General features: G+C 33.0%; 1 protein-coding gene across 49 annotated transcripts in view; it reads left to right on the forward strand.

The window, feature by feature from the left end:
• Window positions 1-22,421, forward strand: part of Sox6 (SRY-box transcription factor 6) — a 689,857-nt gene that overhangs the window by 335,357 nt on the left and 332,079 nt on the right. For 42 of the 49 annotated variants that reach the window (XM_087211270.1, XM_087211269.1, XM_021263841.2 and 39 more), the window contains one exon: window positions 4,288-4,528. In XM_087211270.1, coding sequence (XP_087067396.1) covers window positions 4,288-4,528 — 241 coding nt within the window. Of the gene's footprint in view, window positions 1-4,287; window positions 4,529-22,421 lie in introns of those variants that run through there. The other 7 variants (XM_087211286.1, XM_087211289.1, XM_087211287.1 and 4 more) reach the window with 3 other exon arrangements.

Here is a 22,421-nt window from a genome sequence, read left to right on the forward strand (position 1 = left end):
CAGCAGTCTCATTCCCAAAAGTCCTAACCCTAAAGTTCTTCCCAATTGGGGATTCTCTTGATCTCTTGGACAATGATATTTCAAACTCAGGGAACATGTGATGGGAATTTAGTTTTATGTGTCCCAGAGATATTTAATTCTCTTTGGAGGTTTTACTTGATAATAGTTATGCCCCAGAAAACCATCTTGTTTAACCAATGTGATAAGTTGACAATGTAGTTTTTCTCTCTGATTATAATGTACTCTGTGTAGTCAATACACTGGTACCATGTGAGTGTAATTTCCTCTTTTATTTTATCTCCAATGCACTGTATTATAAATAAACAGTTAAAAAAAAAACACCAAACAAATCTGTTGCATCTCCTTTTAAGATTGTACCACTGTAGACACTTGTTCTAGTAAAGTAGAATTGGGCGCATTTGATTGCATTTAAATTTTTCATGCTTCAGCAGTTTGGCTGGGAGCACAGTAAAGAAAAATCCCATGAGCGAGGATAGTTTAGAATAATAGAACTTGATTTTGTGTATTATAGCGGCAACATTTGCGCTGCTTTAGTTAGGGTTGTGTCAGCACTTCCATTATAAACCCCTGTTTTCAGGGGGTATAACTAGGAAGATTTTTTTTTAATACAAATTTAAAAAAACAATTCATTTGACTGATTTTTAAGTTATAATAGTGCACAAATAAAACAAAGTAAAGTCACATAAAAATTGACCATTTTCACAAGGATTTTTGTTTTCTTTTGCTTATTAGTTGTGTATGGAAGCAGCTAGGGTAAGTACTATTCTAATATGTACATTGGAGGAGGGTGAAACTTTTTGTAAAGGAAAATTACTGATATGAGGATTAAAAATAAGTGTAAGCATTTCACATGATATTTAAAAACATTAATTAACAAGGTATATTTTATTTTTGAATTTCTAAAGGAGAATAGCTATGGTGCAGTGTTTATCTAAGGATATCAACAAAAGTCAAGTGTCTTTGCAGTTTCTACAATACAGTTTAGTTGGTCTAGTAAAATGTTTTAAAAGGGAAAGCTGAAGTAAAGAACAGAAATGAATGAGGATGTAATCAGTAAGTTAGAGGACTATATAATAAGTAATTATGTAAAAGTAAGTAAATCAAATCTAATAATCACTAAATCTAAGATTTATTTAATAAACTTTGCATTGTAAATAATTTGAACATATTTTGCTTAAAAAAGTCAAAACCAAAATCATCTTTTTGGCTGAAATAAAACAACAACAAAGTCAACAATAAAAAACTGAAAAAAGTCAAATAATTTTATCAAAAGGAATTACTCAAGGAAGTATCTTGCTAAAAGAACAAAAATCATCTTTTTCTCTACTAATGACATGCTTAAGACCTATAATAAACATATAAAATTAAATAAAATATGATATGGAAAAGTATTATTGGAATAAATCATTAATTTCTTTGCTAAAGGGAAGGATTTTGAAGTTCAATAGGCCTTCCTTGGTTGTTAACCATTGTCATCCTTCCTCACCCTATTTTCTTCCCCCTAACAATGGTGTGAACTGAGAATGAACAGTCAGATTTAATATTGCTTTTTTTTGGCACCCTATCTTTTATTTGCAACCTTGATACACATTTGTATTTGTAGGTGCAAAATAAAAGACAAATTGTGTGTTGCTATAAATAGCTTTCCTGAATGGTCACTGGAGGAATCACCAGAAGACTGTTGATGAAGTAGAGGTGAAGCCTTTTCTCACTAATTGTATTCAGCATGTAATTTCTAAACTTCCCTCTGAATTTTGATTTTCAATTAACACTCCCCATTTGAAGATAATTTTCTATTTAATGTAATTGCAGGAAATAATTTATTGGGTGATTAAGACTGAGGACCCAGTCTTCCTTAAGAAAACACTCTAACAAACCAGCCTTTAAACTCAACTCATAGCTTTGGACAGATTTAGTCTGTTTTCACAGCTGTACAGTTATATTTAATTAGGATTGCGCACTATTGTTCACTGATGCAATTTATAGTTGAAATTATTCTTAAGAGACTTTTTCATTTTGGAGTTTGTGTCATGACTAACTTATACTAAAGCAAAAATCACAGGTACTGCTATTGGAAGGACACAATTCACTTTATAATGGAGGTTTGCTGGGGGAGCTAATGTCACTTTGAGTTTTGGATTATGACTTTCAATTGTATTTAATTGTTTTAAAAAACAGTGGTAAATACATTTTTTTGTTTTTAATGTGAATGTTTACATTTTGATTTCTATCATTATCTTAACCCTGCATACACTCTTGTTGTTTGTGGCAAGCTCTTGAAAAACTTGCAAAACAGTTATAAAGTAATTTGCATGATTTTATTATAATATTTACGGGTCCAGTAAATTGTGCTCAATAGTAATTTTTGTGTGCTAAGAAACATCATTTGTCTATCATTTTCCAGAAGTGTATGCATATTTGTCCATTTGTTAGTACTGATATAAATTGTTCAAGAGTATATTTATCTGATTCTTTGATATATAGCAGTCTTTAGAATATTTAATTTCTTTCTCTTCAAAGAAAATATAAGCATTCTTCTGCACTCTTTCCCGCATTTTATTTCTGAGTATCAAGTCTAAAAGAATACATTTTTATTATTTGTAGAATGATTATTATAAGTAGGTATCAGCACTTTAATATGTTTCAAAGCACTTCAAAAAGCCTGTAATACTTTTATTTAGAACTGTGCATAATTAGATTAGCTGATCTTATATTAATTTTTTTCACTGTAGGATACTAAATTTGAGCCCCCTCATTAATTGTGAGAAATTTAGCATTAGCTGTTAAATCCTATGTGAAACATGGGCTGCTACATAAAAACTACTGTTTAAATTGGAATTAACTTAATTATTTTTCTTTGCACTTGATATTTCCTTCACTGCAATATTCATGAAAGCATGTGACAGATTTGTAAATTTAACTGTTAATCTCAGATTTCTAGACCCTTTAATCAGTATTTATTTGTCTGTAGAAACAGTACTAGCAAGTTAATGATTTGCTAATTTGAAAAATGCTCATGTGGTTTCCTATGTTAACTGATTTGTGCATTTAAAAAAATGGTATGAAATCAATTAATGTTAAAGACCAATTAAGGTAGAGATTTTATTCCTTTCATTACACAGCAGTTTTAGAGCTAGAGATACAATAAACTGAAAACAACAAAGTTTTAGAAAAATCATTTCTTCCGTTAAGTTATAAAGTTTTAGTGATTTTATTACTACCCATTTTGCTAAGAAATTCATCTTGATATAGGGATATTCTACAAGTTTTGAAATTCTGATTGCATGTGAAAGCACAGAATGGAGACCTTGTCATTCAGAGTATAGTTATTTGTGGATTAATGAATTCTCAGTGTTGTTTTGGGAGGCTTAAAATATTATGCATAGTAGGCATTTTAACATTTTTCATAGTAAATGCTTTGAATCAGGTATGCACTTTGTAATAAAATAGATTTATAGCTATTTTAGATACTCAATTCAAATGCTACAAAATTGTCTTAAGACTAATATAACATTATGAGGGTCTCAATCAATAGTCACATAAAAGTTAAGTTACGATAGTCAACACTTCTTGAAGGTGTCAGAAAGCTTCAGATGGGCATTAAGTAGGCCATAATGCAAGTTGTAAGCTAAACTAGATTTGCTTAAGATTATCATTATGGATTATTTTCTCTGATTATATTTTCCTATATAATCTTCTTTTGTTCTATGTAAACAAAAGAAATACTTGGATATTTTTGCTCTTAAATCATCCTGCAAACTGGTTCACTTGCCAGTTCAGTCATTCATTCTTTTCATTGCTAGTTGTCATCTAATTACTCTCCAGAAGGCTACAATCTAGTTGGGAAAACTAGGAGGAAAAATATACATGATGTATTCTGTACATTATAAAACTTATTTTATAAGAATATCATTCATGGAGCCGGGGATTTAGCTCAGTGGTTTCGCCGCCTGCTGCGCAAGCTCAAGGATCCAAGTTCGATCCCCGGTAACAAAAAAAAAAAAAAAGAAAAGAATATCATTTGTGGATCGGATAAGAGAGAAAATATACAACTACTACCTGAAAGAAGTTTGCTGAATTAGAAGCAAAGAAGGAAAGTGGGATAGATAAACCAAGAGTTATTTGTGAGCGGTTTTGAGTAGACAATAGCTATATCTAAAGTTAAATTACTTTCTTTTCCCCCTGAATTAGTCAAATTCAGGGGATGGCTTATTTCTTTGTTGTTTACAGCCATTTTCAGTCCATGGTATTTTCCTTTTTCTGCAGAAGAATGTCTTCCAAGCAAGCCACCTCTCCATTTGCCTGTGCAGCTGATGGAGAGGAAGCCATGACCCAGGATTTGACCTCAAGGGAAAAGGAAGAGGGCAATGATCAACATGTGGCCTCCCATCTGCCCCTGCACCCCATAATGCACAACAAACCTCACTCTGAGGAGCTACCAACACTTATCAGTACCGTTCAACAAGATGCTGACTGGGACAGTGTTCTGTCATCCCAGCAAAGAATGGTGAGCTTTTAGAAACTGGTTACTGCTACTAAATGTGTCTCTTAGTACATATTTTTATGCTTTAGGGAAACCTAAAAAATATGACTTTAGAGCTATTTGTGCTCAGATCATGAGACAGCCACCAGGTAGTATGTACATACAGTGGTACCTCGGTTCAACTTAATTTGTTCCATAATTTTGGAAAAGATGGCCACATTTTTATTTGTGCAGGAAAGATGACCACAGTTGTGTTTGTCTCCCAATGTAGTTTGCAAACAAAAACAAAATTTTGCCAAATGCTTTTCCTTGCAAACCAAATTGTTTGCAAACAAAAGAGTTTGTGAACTGAGGTACCATTGTGTGTGCCTGTCTCTCTCTCTCTCTCTCTCTCTCTCTCTCTCTCTCTCTCTATATATATATATGATACTAGAAAACTTGGAAAATGGTTTGTGATGTAGTTTGTGCCCATTATTAGGTTAACTTGTCAAAAGAAAGATATTTGATTTTTTAAATGAGAAGGTGTTTGGTTATCTTATTCTCTGAATCTCTGAATTTAAGATGATGGATGTGGTAATATCACAAAATAGATATGACCAAGTAAAGTGTGGTTGTACATTAATATTGAAAATTAAGCAAATATGTCTGGATGAATGAGGTCATACAATGATTATGTCTTCAATAAAGAAATGTATTTAAAAATTTTTAGCAGTCATTTTTGATTTAGAATAAATTTTTCTTACTTGTATGCTTATATATTAATTTTGAAAGTATGTGCAAAACTCTTGAGTATCATTCAATCAAATTGCAATTTTCTCTAAGAGTAGAAGTAACACATTAAATACATACAAGGTATTAGCCAGCCTTTCTGTGTTAAATTTCAAGAACTTAAAAAAAACAGACCTCCCAAATTTAAAGACCCAATCCAAAAATGGGCATCTGAAATGAACAGACATTTCTCAGACAAAGAAGTAGAAATAGCAAATAAATATATGAAAAAATGTTCAACATCACTGGTCATTCAAGAGATGCAAAAAAAAACAACACTGAGATTCCAACTCAGAAAGAATGGCTGCTATCATGAAGTCAACCAATAACAAATGCTGGCAGGGCTGTGGGGAAAGAGGAACCCTGCTCCACTGCTGGTGGGAGTGTAGACTGGTGCAACCACTGTGGAAACCAGTATGGAGATACCGCAAAGAACCAGGACTGGAAGTTCCATTTGACCCAGCTATTCCTCTGCTGGGGATCTTTCTCAAAGAATTAAAAGAATCATACCACAGTGATATATGTGCACCCATGTTCATAGCAGCACAGTTTGTAATAGCTAAAACTTGGAAGCAGCCCAAATGCCCATCAACTGGAGACTGGATAAAGAAAATGTGTTTTTCTTTATAAAATGGAGTACTACTCAGCCATAAAGAATGAGAAACTGGAAACATGTATAGCTAAATGGATGCACATTGAGGCAATACTCTTAAGTGAAATAAATAGGACACACGTGTGTAAATACCGAATAGTTTCTGTAGTGTGAGAAACTGAAAGTGTAAATAAGGACTAAAAGGTATAATAGGTAATGTGAAATAGGAAGAAAAGGGGCAAAGGGGAAGGGGAAGTGAGAGGGGTAGGGAAAGGAAAGAAGGGAATGGAATTAATATGAGAAAATGAAAAACTGGAAACAAAAGTATTTGTTACTAGGGAAGGGAGGAGGGGGTGAAGGGAGGGCAGGGAATGGGGGAAAAAATAAGAACCGAGGGATATTATATAAAGGTGCAAATTTCCAATGATGAAGGTCAATATACTGTATACCTTAAATGTACCAATGAAATTAATTAAAAATTTCATCTCTAACCATCAAAACAGAAACTATAGTAACTGACATTATCTAGTTTAAAGCAAAATTTTCAGTTTCTTATGTCTAGAAGAAGCCAATATTTTAGTATTGTTTTTTAACACTTTTTTTTCATTTGGTTAACCAAAAGTTAATAAAAATATTTTAAGTGATCAATGAGTGAATTTTTATTCCTTAATAAAAATAAGGTAATATTTGTATTGCTTTTACTGCTAAGAACACATATTTAAATTCTTGCTCTATGTTTCCTGTCTCAGACTCTTAACTCAATGACTCACGGAGGCAGACGCCTCTCTTTTCCAGATGATTTGGCAGGCACATGTGCTCTGCAGCAGTAGGTGATGAGTGTGGCATTGGAAAATAAGTGAAACATTTCTTGACTAATTTTAGATTTGAAGGGGATCTAAATTGTCCAAATAGATCCTCTGGGAGATTTATTTTTCTGGAGTAGGGAGAAGGGTGAGATATAACTAGACAAGACTAAAGTCTTTTTCTGATTGAATTTAAGTTGGTTGTTTTTATCTCCAGGGCACTCTGGGTGATGTAGATATCTAGTCACTGGCATTGCCTATTGACAAGATAATCGGGCTACCTGTAATTTTTTTCATTAAGTTTATTGGTACATTTTAGGTGTACAATATGATGACATTCATCATTGGGAATTTGTACCTCTACGTGATAAATCTTGGTTCTTATTTTGTTCCCCATTCCCCTGCCCTCCCTTCAACCCTTCCCAGTCCTCCCTATTTACAGACTTTGTTTACATTTTTTTCCTTGTTTTCTCATATTTTTTTCTTTCCCTTCTTTCTTTCCTCCTCACTTCCCCTTCCCCTTCCCCTTTGGACTTTTTCTTCCTATTTTACTTTATCTATTTTACTAAAATAAAAATTTTATTGAGCCATCTTTGTGGAAAGCATTCTACTAGGTGCTGGCTGTATTGTGGTGAACAAAACAGACATGATAAGTATCTTCATGGGTGTTATGTCCAGGACAAGGGATAGAAATTAAATAAATATACATGCAAATAAATATATAATTAAATTATGATATGTGCTATGAAGAAAAAGAACAATGTTATCTGAGAACAGAATGGGATAAATCTAACTTAGAATAGATGGTTAGGAATACTCCCTTTGAGCTAAGGATATAGAAACTAGCCAGGTTTCTGACTAGAAATGGAACAAAGAGTAAAACTGAAGAGGGAAGAGCATATATGAACTATTTGAGGTGAGAAAAATATAATTTAATTTAAGGAAATAAAAATACTCATTGTGACTGGAGCTTAATAAGTCAGGAGGCAATGTAGCATCAGATGTGGTTGTTGAAATAGGTAGGGACTATCAAACAGGACCTTGGAGATAACTTTATAGAGGTGAGATTTGATCTAAGTACAATAAAAAAGGTTTTGACAGACTTAAATGAACATTGAAACAGATAATTCTGACTGATATAGTGAATGAATGGGAAGGAGGCAACAGTGAAAGGAGGAAGACCCCTTGGAATTTGTGTCTCAGAATCTAGATGAAAGATGATAGCGACTTGGATAAACAAAGAGGAAGAAGACATGAAAAGAAGGGATAGGTTAAAAATATATTTGGCTTTTGTGCCAAATATGGTCATGGACAGATGAAAATTACTGGACTAGGAAATATGAATAGAGGGGCTGGGGATTTAGCTCAGTGGTTCCGTCACCTGCCTCACAAGCACAACGACCTGAGTTCGATCCCCAATACCAAAAAAAAGAAAAAAAAGAAATATGAAGAGGCAGAAATTTTCAGTTTAAATTTTATTTTTTTGGAGAAAATTTTACTAATTTTTCCTAGTAAACCTTTTTTTTGTTTCTTGGAAAGTGCCAGATTGCTTTGGTGAGTTATTCCCAAGCTTTTATGTTCAAATTGTCAGAAAATATATATATATAGTAATAATTTATATTAAATCATATTAATTAATTTACATTAAATGTCATTTATGATAAAGTTATAAATATGTTATATATTAGTATGAAATGAAATTATACTGCTAGAAATGTTTCCAAACTTTCACTTTCTTTTGATACCCTGCTTTACTTTCCACTGGAGTCTGCGTATTCTGAATGTCTGGAAGCCAAAATATTTTGTTTTTAACTCCCACTCTGGAGTATTTCCCAGCTGTGTACTTATATGGTGTAATAAAAGGATCTAACAAATGAAAAATAGCAACTGCATTTGGAAATTCCTTTTGTGTTCCTTTTTCACTAGATAGATTCAATATTGTCTAACAACTAAAACATCAGACCTACTGTAGACTACATACCACCAATTTTTCTTTATTGGAAAGAAAACAATTGAAGGATTTTAGATTTCTGGGCAGACCTGCAAACCTACATGTGTGTGTTTGGGGTGTGGGTGTGGTGTGTTTTGAAGGGGTAGGACTGTAACTAATATAAAATATAACTAACATTTTACTTCAACTTTAAAATGTATATGAAGTCCAAAAGAATGGCTATGCAGTGACTTGAAACTTGTAGTTCTATTCAACAGTTCATATACTTTACTTACTATAATTGAGCCCCATGTGATAGCTGTGGAGAAATACAAATTAAAAGAAAATTTAAAAACTACAACAAAGATATCATAAGCATTATTCAGTTTCTGTTGTTATTTAGTTCCTGTGATGGCTCTCATTCTGGAACAGTTAGAAAAAAGCCCTAAAAGTTTCTTATCTCCCAGGTTCAGAAAGGGCTTTACTTTGAAATATCAAGACCACAGAGTAGCTTTTCTGTAAGAGAGAGTGAGGACAAAGCAAGAGTTCTGCTAATCTCCACTTCCTGATTAGAAAAAAATCTTTGTATGTTAAAATTATGTTTATTTTGAGATGGTACTCCAACAAAATATGATACCACACAGCCCCAAACAAGAAAAAGAATTCATTATGGCATAAGCATAGGATAACAAAAATTTTAGAGACAGGAATTCAAAGACCTACGTGAGGTAAAAAATTTTAGACTGATTTTAACTATAATTATTTATATTATAGACACCAAAATGTTCAATTTTACATATAATGTACTCTGATAATTGTAACATCCATTACATACATTTCATACTGGAAAAGTTAGTAACATAAGAAGAATTCACTTTCCTTCTCTATGCATAGCCACTGCTATTTTCATCATGGCACCAGAGGGACATTGACACTGCCCTCAGAGATACACTTTTATTCTCATTAGGAATGACTCATTAGGTGGCAATACATTCACATATTTTTTTCATGAAAGATACTTTACAGAATGTCATTCTTTTTAATGTTGTAAGCATGGTGGAACATTTTTGTGGTAATGTTTAGTGACCTGTTTATGATATTGTATATGTGAGTTTTCTGCTGAAGTTTCAAATATACAAAGTACAGCTGAACCTATATATTGTTAGTGAACTTGTATGAAGACATCTCATCTATAGTGTTCAATAAGTACAAAACCCTTTTGGTTGGTCTGATTAAACAACAGTGTCTAGAGAGGCAGGGACTAGTATGAGATGAAATTAATTAGATGAAATTAATGAGGCAGACGGATCACAGATAGTATGGATTTGGTAGGCTCCAATGTGTTGTTTGACTTTTAATTTATTTTTATTTTTATTTTTGGTACTGGGAATCTAACTTGGGACCTTGTGCTTGTGAAGCAGTTGGCAGAACCACTGAGCTAAATCCCCAGCCCTGTTTGACTTTTATTTCAAGTGGAAGCCACTGGAAGATTTTAAATGATGGAGTAACATTGTTTGATTTAGATAGAGTGATCAAAAATATGGTGAATGGTTAAATTGGAAATTAGAGTAAGAGATACATTGCCGTTAGTCTTCCTCAGAATATTCCCTCTTGCTTTGAATATATTTATCCCATTATTCTTGCCACTTTCTGAAGCAGTTGTGGAAGTTCTCTTTCAAAATGAAAGTTTTTACTTGTACTATCTTGGCTATCTTGATGTTCTGAATTGATTTAAAACATTTATCTTTTATGGTCATTTTGACTTTGGGAAGAGGCAGATGTCTCATGATGCCAGATTTGGTGAATAAAGTGGAGGTGGACACATGGTAATGTTTTTATTAGCCTGTTTTTGTGTTGGATAGTACTCAGCAGCTGTCTTCACGATAGTTTTGATCACACCTTGAAAAGATACTCCTGAAAGAGTATCTTTCACAACTGCTCCAGAAAGTGGCAAGAATAATGGGATTTGAGAGGGATTATTGGCAATGTGTTTTTTGCTGTAATAAATTTTTAAACTGTAAACATTTATCATATATGTATTTTGATCACCCTTGTATGCTTTGTAAACATCACATTGCATGCTGTGTAGAATTGGATTGTGGGGTATAAAATCAGAAATAGGGGCAAATCATTAGGAAACCATTGCAGTAGTGCAAATGAGAGTTTGATAAGTGAAAGAGTGAACAGTTACCACAGTTATTCATTAAGGAGTTCCCAGAGGGTCTGCAGAAGACAAAATTTACACAGAGGGTAGAGAATATAGTTTATGTAATAATTGTAAGGTCAGAAACGTAATGAGGAATGAAGAAATGAGTTAGGTGAGACCCAAGAGAGGTGATGAGAGGGTAGACATTCTTCTGGGCAAATAATAGCCCTGGGCAAGAGATAGAATTTTTGCCTAAGAGGCAACTGTTTGTAGCTGACTTCTGGTTAGACCAGGGAGTTGTTGGTAAGACACCAACAGTCTCTTGGAAAATACACAATGACAAGATTGTATATGGGACCTTATGCACACATGTGTACACTTACATGCATGCTTATCTTGGTATATATTTTAAACAAAGGGGCATTATATATATCAGGCTTTTACCTACTAGTCTAAGTAGAAGAAAGAACAATATTGAAATCTTAGATCCAGAATATTTGAAGTCCTTATTTTAGAGACCTACTTAAATCCCCCTGGGTGAGTTTCATCTTCTAGAAAAGTTTTAAAATAATTTTTCCACTCTAAATAAAAGATTCTGATTTTCCCCTTTTTTGTAAATGAAAGAAAATAATAATAGGTATACTAAGATATTTAATAAATAACTATTGGGAGCAATGCTTTCTTGTTTGCAAACTGTTTCTACTCTCTGCCTCTCTTGCTTTCAGTCCAGTGAAGTTGCTAATCAGCTCTGAAGTGTTTAATGTAGTTCACTTGGAGTCATAAAATTTCTGGTGTGGACTTTGTATCATTTCTGGGAATGGACCTGTCAGCATTATGTGATAAGACAGTCCAGGAATTTTTAGTGAGGATTGAATCTTCAGACATGCTTTATGTTTTGATATTTCTCATCTTGTTACTTTTAGAAACATTTTTAAAATTTGAATTGTTGCCACTTTTTTGGTGACAGTCATTTAAGATAATAGGCAGCATCCAAATGAAATAAATTTCCTTATTTTTATTGGACTAATTTGGAAAGTATAATGAAACCCACTAGTTCACTTGGTCCTAACTAGTTTATAGTCTTCGTGCCTGAGGTAAGATTTATGTACATGTTTTGCACTGATTGGTGTCTGAAACACTGGAAAAATACTCCAAGTGTCAAAGATTAGACTTCATAAGCAATCTAGTTACTGCTCCACTCATTTTCAGATTTTGGACATTTGTTCAGTGCGAGTAAAGCTCAAACCTCGGTGTCTGTTAAAAGTGAAAATGTCTCTTTGCCTTTAAGTGACAGAACAGTAGCCTGTAGGAAGCCCAATGGGGAATTTGCCATTTTCTATACATTTGAAACTGTAGTAGCGCACAGTACTATTCCCTTTTAAAACTATCTCAGAAATGTAATGACATGTTTATTTATAATGTAAAATAAAAAACAAATATATTTTATTGCATGGAATTTGGTAAAACTTGCTTTGGGTAATGAAATAAAAACCTTATGCTTCCTAGTGTCAGCACACTGATAAACTTTATAATTTTCATGGTGTGATTGTGCATTTTCATTTTTGTTATGTTTTAAAAAGTGTATTTTTAAAAACATTCCCTAAATCTAGATTGTTTTAATAATTTTTAAAAAGATTACTGGTACACTTCTTGGAAATATCTTGATGTTTATGGAAATAAGAATTATTTTTTCTTATTCATAATGAGATAATATACCTTTCTAAAGATACTTTTTGGAATATTTTTCTTCTTACCTAGCATATTATCAAAATCTTTATCAAAAGTACAGACATTAACATGTTCTAGAATAGTTGGCTTTTCTCCCCTTGGGCATCAGAATCAGGTATGCATGCTGATTAACACACTCCAGTCATTAACGTGATTATGTGGGCTGCATATTGAGCACCTGCCAAAATATAAAAATCCAGTACTTTGTTACATCTGTGCAAAGACTTGCATTTCTTTTATATTTTGACAGTTCAAGGAAAATCAAACCCTAGTGTCTTTTTTTTCAGTGTAATAAAACTGTGTATACAGAATGTCTTCAAGGAGATGGGATATGCCGTGTATATTTTTATTTTAATCTTTCAAGCTATATAAGATCCAGTGACTGGGGTTTGCAGAGCACTGATTATTACATGAACCTCTTAATGAACTCCATCACTGACATTCACATACAATTTGCAGCATTCCTGTGTGTTCATAAGAATTATCTTTTCAGCCAACATTCCTCTCATTTTTTTCAGTTTTATGATATCTTTATGTTTCATAAATATTTTGTTTTCATTTCTTTCATCTATATTCTGCTAGTGTAATGCTCTTAGTGTTGATGCTCATATGAATTTACTTTTCTTGTCTACTATCCATAAGTAAATACTCCTGTATGACCAATGTATAGCTTGGTTATGCAGTGTATAATTTCTCATAAATTTGCTTTATGATAATTATTTAAAATGAGAGTTGATTAATAATAGAAAATCTGCTGTAATCTAGCATAGCATGAACAGTTTGTCCAATACTGTTCTACTCATCTTTTATTTTTCTTGATGGATTAAAATTTTATTTGAATGTAGAAGACTTCTTATTTTTTAAATAAGCCATTGTCAGAATTGATCAGCATTAATCAATGGAAGCCTATTTCAGGACACCAATAATTTTCTGATTAAAGTAGAACTCTACAAGTATGTTTTAAGTCCATAGTTGGTTCTGATTAATCTTTCTTTTACAGAATTCCTTCATGCAATTTTTTCTTGCCTCGCTTTGGGGTACATAACTATAATCAAAGATCCTAAGTGGGATGATGAAATTTGCAGTTCTTTTGCACATTTTTATAATACTTCTAAGCAACATGTTGTAGAATGTAAGGTCTATATTATATTGCATGTAGTAATTTACATGACTAATTTGAATTTTTTATGGTTTAGCATGAGATTTGAATCTCAAGGTGTTTCTGGATAAGCAGGAATAGGATAGTGAATACAGTAATAGGCAGCATATTGCTTTCAGAAGAGGAAGCCAGGATTGTGTTTGCACTTTTTGAGATATATCTTCTTTAATTTGTAGGGTTGCTCTCCGTAAGACAACTTTCTCACAATGCATCCTGCTTGCACCTTTCATTAAGAGATAAGATTGAAAGGGCTGTCTCTAATTTGTCTCTGATTATGGAGTCAAACCGCCTGCATCAACTAAGAAAGCCCCTTCTCTGTTCCTTCCACAAACATGTCTAGTATTTCTTGCATGCTTCTATTATCTTAATATATAAGTGCCTTAATTATCTTAATATAGAAATTATCCTGTTTCATTGTCTTCTGCAGTAAAAAGTTTTCCTTTCTCTCCATGAGAAAAGTAACCTTTTATAAGAACAACTTCAAGCTATTATTCCTTTTGTTAATATAGCTTTCAGTGAGATGACATTATTTTTTATAATATTAACCTCTTAAGTATTATTTTAGTGCTAGTACATTTCCATGACCCCATGGCATTATTTTTTGAGGTGATGCAAATTGAGTTCAATAATATATCTTTGTGTAAACCACATTCTCAAATCTAAAGTATAAATTACAAAACTCTGCTAATAAAATTTTATAATCAGGTTGAAATTAGAAATGAATATTTATGCATTTCATTTATCTTCTTTATATTTCATTAGCACTCTAGAAAATGGAAAACCTTATTTAATAAAATGAAAATTATTTTGTAAACTTTTGTTTTCAGTATAATTTAACTCTGATTTCTCATGATAATTTATTGAGAGTACTTTGAATACAATATTCTCAAATTCACCAAACTTCTGAGTGGAAATGTGCCTGTATTCAATCACAAATAGATTTTATTGGTTTAATAGAAGGGATTCTTTTACTTAGAAACAGAAAGAAGAATTAGAATGCACAGGTGACAATTATTTTTATTTAGGAATTCTTTTACGTAAGCACTAAACTATCTGGAATTAAACTAATATAATCCATGAATAAATTGAGAAACATTTTGCTCTTTAATTGAGAGTTAATATTTGGCCTTTAGTTGTATTAATTTACTTTTCATCTGGTATACTTTTATGACAGATAACTTCTTCATTTTTGTTCCTACTGATGTAATTTGATTATATTTTATTTACTTTTTTTCTGTTATTTGTATTTTGCCTACTGATTTCTTTGATGACAATGAAAAAAATCTTAGTTTTTTGGTAGTATTAGAAATTCATGAGAGAAAAATAAAAATTCACACTTTTTCTTTCCCTTTCCTGAGAGAAGATATGGGAATGAGTCATGTAATAGGACCATCAGTTGCCTTCAGGCAGGAAAATGCCCCCAAGAGGGGCACCTCTTGGTAGAATTAGACTTCCTGTTGCTTTGTGTTAAAATTAGTGGTATTTCATGCCTAGTTTCCTTTTTCCTGGAAATTCAAAGACAGATAAATAGAAAGATGAGTTGGAAGGATAGATAATTCTTTTATAAGTGACATACCTTCTAGGGGATCGTTTTTAGTCTCTTTGTACTTGTTCTAGTTGAAAAAATTTGAATCAGAGAGCTAGAGATGTTACCTTTTTTAATTACCAAAAGTTTCTTGACCTATCATATGTATTTGACACATCAGAAGGAAACTTGAATGTTCTTGCAGTGAAATACTTAAAATTGGGAACGCTCCTGGTCAAAATCCAGTAAAGAAAGGTGATTGTTGAGCTCTCGGAGTGGCACTGAGGGCTCAGTGTATGATTTGTAAAGCTATCTGTTTCTTATCTCTTTTCCATAGTCTAGCTTGGCCATAAAATGACTCCACAGTTAATAGAGTAACATCTCTATTAAGGAACAAATGGATTTGACAGACTTTAATTGGGCCATGGTACCTTTTAATGTTATGATTTGTGAGGTGTGAAGAGTACACCCTGAGCTCTTTCTTTTCATGTATATGTGTACTAGTTGCCTTATGGTTATAACAAGAAGAGGAAGAGGGAGGAGGAGGAGGAGGAAGAGGAAGAGAATTATTTTCATAAGTGCACAGGTATTCTCAACTAAGGAAGAAACAACTATATAAAGGAGGAGAGCACAAAAATTGACTTGACACTAACGTAGTTACCTCTTAAGAAAATTTCTGTGAGATCTTGAGACTCTCCATACATAGAAATTTTGCTGTGTAAGAGCATGTTCAACATCTCCAACTTGTGGGCAATCACTTCCCTTTCCTCCAATGCCTTAAATTGTAAACAATAAATTATTTTTGTTCAATGGAAGTATTTTCCATGTGTTTACTTAGAACACAAATTAAAGGAAAGGAAATTGTCTCTTGGTTAATTAATCCTTGCCACTAATTTGCTGTATGACCTTAGGAAATTCACTCTGTAACTCCTGACTTTAGTTTCCTCATCTCAAAAAGAAAAGATTTGAACTGTAATCACCAACTTGTCATTTCTAATGTTTTCTTCAAAGTTAAGATTGTTTTAGCCAATTTTCCCTACTCTGGTAATATTGTTTAGGTTGAATATCATGTATATGGTAGTTTGAATACTAATGAACTTCAAGATGAAAGTGGTTGGCTAAGTTGGTAGGCACATGAATAAGCTCATAAATGAACCTTGATAGAATGTTGCTTTAGGTGCTGAGGAAATCACTATTTGGTTTGTCTGCCTTGAAAAACTCTTATGTTCCATTATCAAAAAGCTGTATTCTATCTATGAGGCTATTTGTCCCATGGCATTAGATCTTAAACATGGTATCTCTAAGGCAGTGCTAGTGTGTCTTAATTCTTGTTGTTCAGGTAATATTGAGTACATTCAGTTCAGGGTACTACTCTTTAAGAAAGGAAAAGAAAAAAGTTGGAACACACTCAGGGGAGAAAGGTCAGAATGATTTAACTGTCTCATAAGGAGGAAATGAATGAAACTAGGATGTTTTCCCAAGGGGGAAAAACCCTGTAAAAATGTAGTTTAATGTCTGTGTTTATATTGAAAGGGCTATCATTCTGAATGTTTTCATGTGATCGAACTATAGGTTGAAATAGATATCATGTTCCTATAAAGAGAAAGTTTTGATCCTCCAAAGATGGGATAGACTACTTTAGGAGGTGGTAGATTCTCTATCAGTTGAGGTATTTACAGAGTGGCCAAAAAGTCACTTGTTGGTTCTGTTCACTAACACTACTACTATAATGAGCACTTATTATGTAACAGAAGCACTTCTAAATGTTTTATTTTTATGAATACATTTAATTCTCATAAATACCCTATGAGATAGTTTATTACTATTATTATTATTATTCCCTTTTACAAAGAAGGAAATTAAGACAAAGAGAAAAGTTAATTAACTTGTCTGTGCTTATATGGGATGAAAGTGGAAGAGGTGGGATTTAAACCAGAAAATTTTCTGTATTTTCTTTGCTTTTTTGTTATTCCATCTTCTTGCACAGGAGATTCAATTGGTAGATGGGGTTGAACAACTAGATTTTTAAGGACCTTTGAATGTTGAGATTTTGATTTTTGTGTCAAGGTGATAGTAAATGGTAATGTAATGCCGTTTCATGCACTTGTCTTGATGGTTTGGTGACTAATTTTCTGTATTTACTCAGCCCATATTTATCTACATTTATTAAATATCATGATAATGTAACCACTTACAAAATGTGGAGGCTTGCAATTTTTTTCTGTGAATTAAAATAGCATTTTGAAAACATAGGTTTTTATTTTTAGACTTTAGGAATCATGACACTTTAACTAATATTGGTACCAGATCTATTTGATGACACATCCATGAATAATGTTACTGTTACAGAGTAATAGTGATAAGTGCTATAAAGTTATGCCAACTTTTAGAATTATCATGTAAATTAATATACTCTAACAAATGTCAGTTTTAAAAGAAATGAAATGGATTTGTTTCACGATTAGAGCAAATACTTTTGTCACGAATCATCTGTTGGCAATTAGAACCAAATTCAACATTTTCATTTATGTAAACTTTTTTAACTCAATGCTTTTCCTTAAAATATGTTACTTTAGAGAAAAACATACTTTTTCCTTTCAGAAAGAAGTAATAAATGTTAGCAATATAGTCTTCAACATATTAGAAAGATTAGATTTCTATTGTTAGCAAGAAGTTTTTGGAAACTAGATAAATCTTTTCAGTCAGTAATAACTGACTATAATAACACAATAGTGTAAGGCCTCTTTTATAGCATAGTTGGCAGGTATTTTTTTGGTTAACCAAAAAAATTTTTTACGTGGGTGATCAGAAAACACGGTAGATATACTGTATGTATAATAGAACAATATATTATACATAGATGTATATGTTGCTTATATAATATAACTTTAACACTCAAGTGAAACTTAAATATATAGATGCACCATACGCTAAGGGAGTTGGAATCATGGTGAGGGCCTTCTGCCTTAGCAGAGAAGACTGAGCACTGACATGGTTAAGTTGCCAAAACAAAACCAACTTTCAGTCCATTTTATTATTTTTAACTTCTTTATAAACATTGTATCTCCTTAATTCCTTCTAGTCTGGGAATACCAAGAACATAGCTGTAGTTAAACAAATTGAATTTATTACTCATTTTAGTGAAGGAGAATACATTCCATAGGGAATTATAGTATCTTAGTAAAAGAGTGTTAGAGTGAACTTGTTTTAGCATTTGGGCTTGCTTTGAGTGATTTTGGGCAGGGTCTGAGGAAACAGAAACTTGCTATAGATTGGGTGCTGTCAGAAATCAATCAACCATATCTATGGAGAAAGTGGACTAGCGGGAGAATAAAGCTGTAGTTGGAAAGACTGCACCTACAATGGCATACAAAGCAAATTGTTAACATACAATGCAGAAGGAAAGAACACATTTAATTCAATCTTTGTAATGGGTTCAAGGAAGGACAAGAGAGGATAATAGTCTGTTCCTATAATTAGATTAGGATACCAGTAGGGAAGTTGATTCATGGAGCAAATTAGACTTCCTAGTCATTTCTCTCAACAGCAGTGACTTTTACCTGTATATAGGTTTAAACTTCATTAAAGTGGCAAAATTCCATTCCCGGGCTATGCTCTCCAACTCCCAGTTCCTGACATCTTATCTGACTTTTGCAACCCTAGCCCTCTGCTCTCCTCTGCTTGCAGTATGGCTGCCCATCAACATTCCTTGTCTAGGTGTGGTTGGCAGCCCTGCTAAATCAGAGCACTGGTGTATGTAGCTGCTCCACTCCTGGACAGAGTGGAGATAATCCATATACAGATAGGATAAGTGGGAATTGATGGCATTCCTAGAAAAAGCTAATTACAAATGCCAAGGTTTCTGGAGCTTTGTGAGAAGCCAGATCTTAATGGAATTTGTTTGGGATGAGTGTTAATAATGAAGTTAGCCATGTAGTTTTGCATTTATTATTTGAATGTATATGAATAAAATCCTAAAAAATAGTGTCAGTGTTTATCAAGACAGTATGTCCAGGATTGAAAATTGAGACAGATAATTGGACAAATAACATTTTAATTTAATAGTAAGAGTTGCTATACTGTCACTTATTATTAGTGGTAAACACTGTACTAAGTATTTTATAATTAATTCACTTCTTGCAGCAAATATTTGAGAATCTAATTGTAACTCCCACCTGTGAAAGGTTTACTCCATCCCTTTGATTATGGGCAAGGAGTGACTCACTATTGAGAAGTATACAGTGATGCTTACACAGTGTGATTTCCAAGGCTCAGTTATAACAGCGATAGTAGTTTTCATCTGACTGCTCTATAACATGCACCTTCAGAGACTTTTGGAGGCTTGAGCCACCATATAAGAAGTCTAGCTATTCTACACTAATGTGCTGGAGAGAAGAGACCACAAAGAGAGGTCACATTTAGAGAGAGGAATATATCTGAGAAACTCAAGCCCAGAATGCTTAAAGTATTTTCAACACAGGCACCACATCTGCATAACAGGCTTTAAAATGACCCAACCTTTGACTAGGACTTAACTGCAACCTTGAGACTGAATGACCTAGCCCAGATGCTCAGAAATTTCTGACCCTCAGAAACCTTTAAGGATAAGAAATGATTATTGTTGTTTTATGTATTTTATTTTGGGATGATTTGTTATAGGTAAATAACACCTGTTATTTCTTGGTAGTTTTTAACAACTTAGAAGCTTAATTAATAACAAAGTAAATTTCTCCCTCCAGAAATGTAAGGAAACAAAAAGATTTAGAAGGTAAGTGTGTTTGGAATTATGGCATCTTTTACTGTTGAGAATGATTATTTTTGTAGGCCTCTGGAATTAGCTCTGCCAGTTCTACCTGTGTGACATGGGGGAAACTTAATCTTGAGTGTTGAATTTCTTCCTACTGAAAGTAAAGATTTAAAATTTAGTATTTAGTTGTTGATGATAGATCAGGAAACTAGACTGTGTCAGAGGAGACTGATGAAAGGTCTGGGAATCATGTCAAATGAGAAATGGGTGTAAAAAGTGGACATGTTTCACCTAGAAAAAGACTTAATTTAGTTTCTTTCTTAAGATACTTGAGCAATTTTAACATGTGAGAGGAAACTTTGACTTTATGAATCTTTTGTGGACAACCAGGAAAAACGTGTTGTAATTATAAGTGTCTTAGTGTATTTGTGCTGTTATAAAAAAATACCATAGACTGTATAACTTATAAACAACAAAAACTTATGGTTTGGAAACATGTATCCCTTAACCAGTGGCACTATTGTGAGATAGTAGATCCTTTAGGTAGGACCTAGTGGGAGATTTTAGGTCATTCAGTGAATGCTCTCAAAGGGTATTCTTTCTCTCTCTCTCTCTCTTCTCTCTCTCTTCTCCTCTCTCTCCCTCTCTCTCCCTCTCTCTCCCTCTCTCTCCCTCTCTCTCCCTCTCTCCCTCTCTCTCTCTCTCTCTGTTTTGACTATAAAGTGAATGGGCTTCCTCCCAAATGCTCTTTCACCGTGGCGTGCTGCCATAATCCCAAAGCAACAGGGCAATTGGTCATGAATTGAAACCCCAAAACTGTGAGCCAAAATGAACCTTTTCTTTTTATAAGTTGACTTGTCTCAGATCTTTTGTTATAGTAATGGAAAGCTGACTCACACAGTTGGCAAGTCTAAGATCAAGGCACTGGCAAGGTCAATGTCTGGTGAAGGGCTGGTCTCTGCTTCCACAGTGGTACTTATTGCTGCATTCTATGGAGGGACCCACCAAATCCTTCCATGTTGAAAGGATAAAAGGACAAAAAAAGCCTAGTTAATTGCCTCCAGCTGTCCTGTCTTGAGTCACTGCCTAAATCCTCATCTCAATACTATCACATTAGGTCTTAGGTTCCAACATATGAATTTTAGGGGATACATATATATTCAAAAATAGCAATAAAGATCTAGATTTTAATTTATACAGAGATTCTCTTTTAAGTAATTAGATTTATTGTAAAATATTGTATGAGTTTCTTCAACTGCAGAAACGAAAGAAAGCTTGGTTATTTTTTCTAAGTTTTGTACAAGAAGACTATAATATATAGTCTCTTTAGACATCCTCAGGAAGGTGAAACTTTATTTACTTAAATTTTTCTTTTTAAAATTTCTCCCAAGTATGTATTTATAAAATAAATTTTATTGTTTATTATATAAGTAATATGTTTATTGAAGTAAAATTTCAAAAATATGTATAAGCAAAAAGTAAATTAAAATTACTAATAATCTTACTACTATTTAGAAATTACTATAAATATTTTGGTATATATCCTTCCAGTTTGTGTGTGTGTATGTATGTGGGGGTGATTTATCCTCCATATTATGATATATTCTTGTATTGGTTAGCTTTCCTGTCACTGAGACATGATATCTGACACCCATAATTTAAAGGAGGAGAGGTTTAAGCTGGCTTATAGTTTGGGGGTTCAGCCCATGATCAGCTGGCTTCAAGGTAAAAGGATCATGTTGGAATGCTGTGGTGAAGTAAATCTACTTAGTTCATGGCAGCCAGGAAGCAGAGTCGGGGACACTGCCAGAGAGGAGTGGTTGAGGGACTATATATATATATACACACATATATACACACACACACATATATATATATATATGTGTGTGTGTGTGTGTGTGTGTGTGTATAGTCCTGACTCCATGACCCACCCAGATGCACCCAAGAGTGTGGTTTACTGATCTGCCAGGCGTTTCTTAATCCAATGAAGTTGACAAATCTGCATTAGTGGTCACAATCCCTTTTTCCATTTAATATACCCTTCTTTGTAAATAAATTATTTCTAAAACATTTTTGGTATTCATACTCAAATTTGAAAATTATATTTATTTTCTAACTAAAAGTATTACTTATGATATAATATTTGCAATAAAGAATTTCAAAAAGAACATAAAATGATTATCCTATCACTCAGAAGACCAATCACATTTTGTTGAGTATTCTGGTATCTTTTCTTCTGTACATATTTCTTAAAAAATGTATAACAGTTTCCACTAACATACTTTTCACTCCTTGTACAAGATGAATATTTCTACATACATTAAATTTTCTACAAGATATGATTTTCAGTAATTTCAAAGTAGTCCATTGTGTGGCTAAAATCATCATTCCCTGAAACAATCTGTACAACTGGACATGCAAATTGCTTCTAATTATTTATTCCTATAAGCAATACTATGTTCTGCATATACCACATTCTTTTAATGGACATGTAGTATTCCATTTTATAGTTATATTAT

The sequence above is a fragment of the Heterocephalus glaber genome, unplaced genomic scaffold, assembly GCF_053883595.1.
Source record: "Heterocephalus glaber isolate CG9 unplaced genomic scaffold, H.glaber_assembly_v1.0 deba00001428, whole genome shotgun sequence".
In the NCBI taxonomy this organism is placed as follows: domain Eukaryota; kingdom Metazoa; phylum Chordata; class Mammalia; order Rodentia; family Bathyergidae; genus Heterocephalus; species Heterocephalus glaber.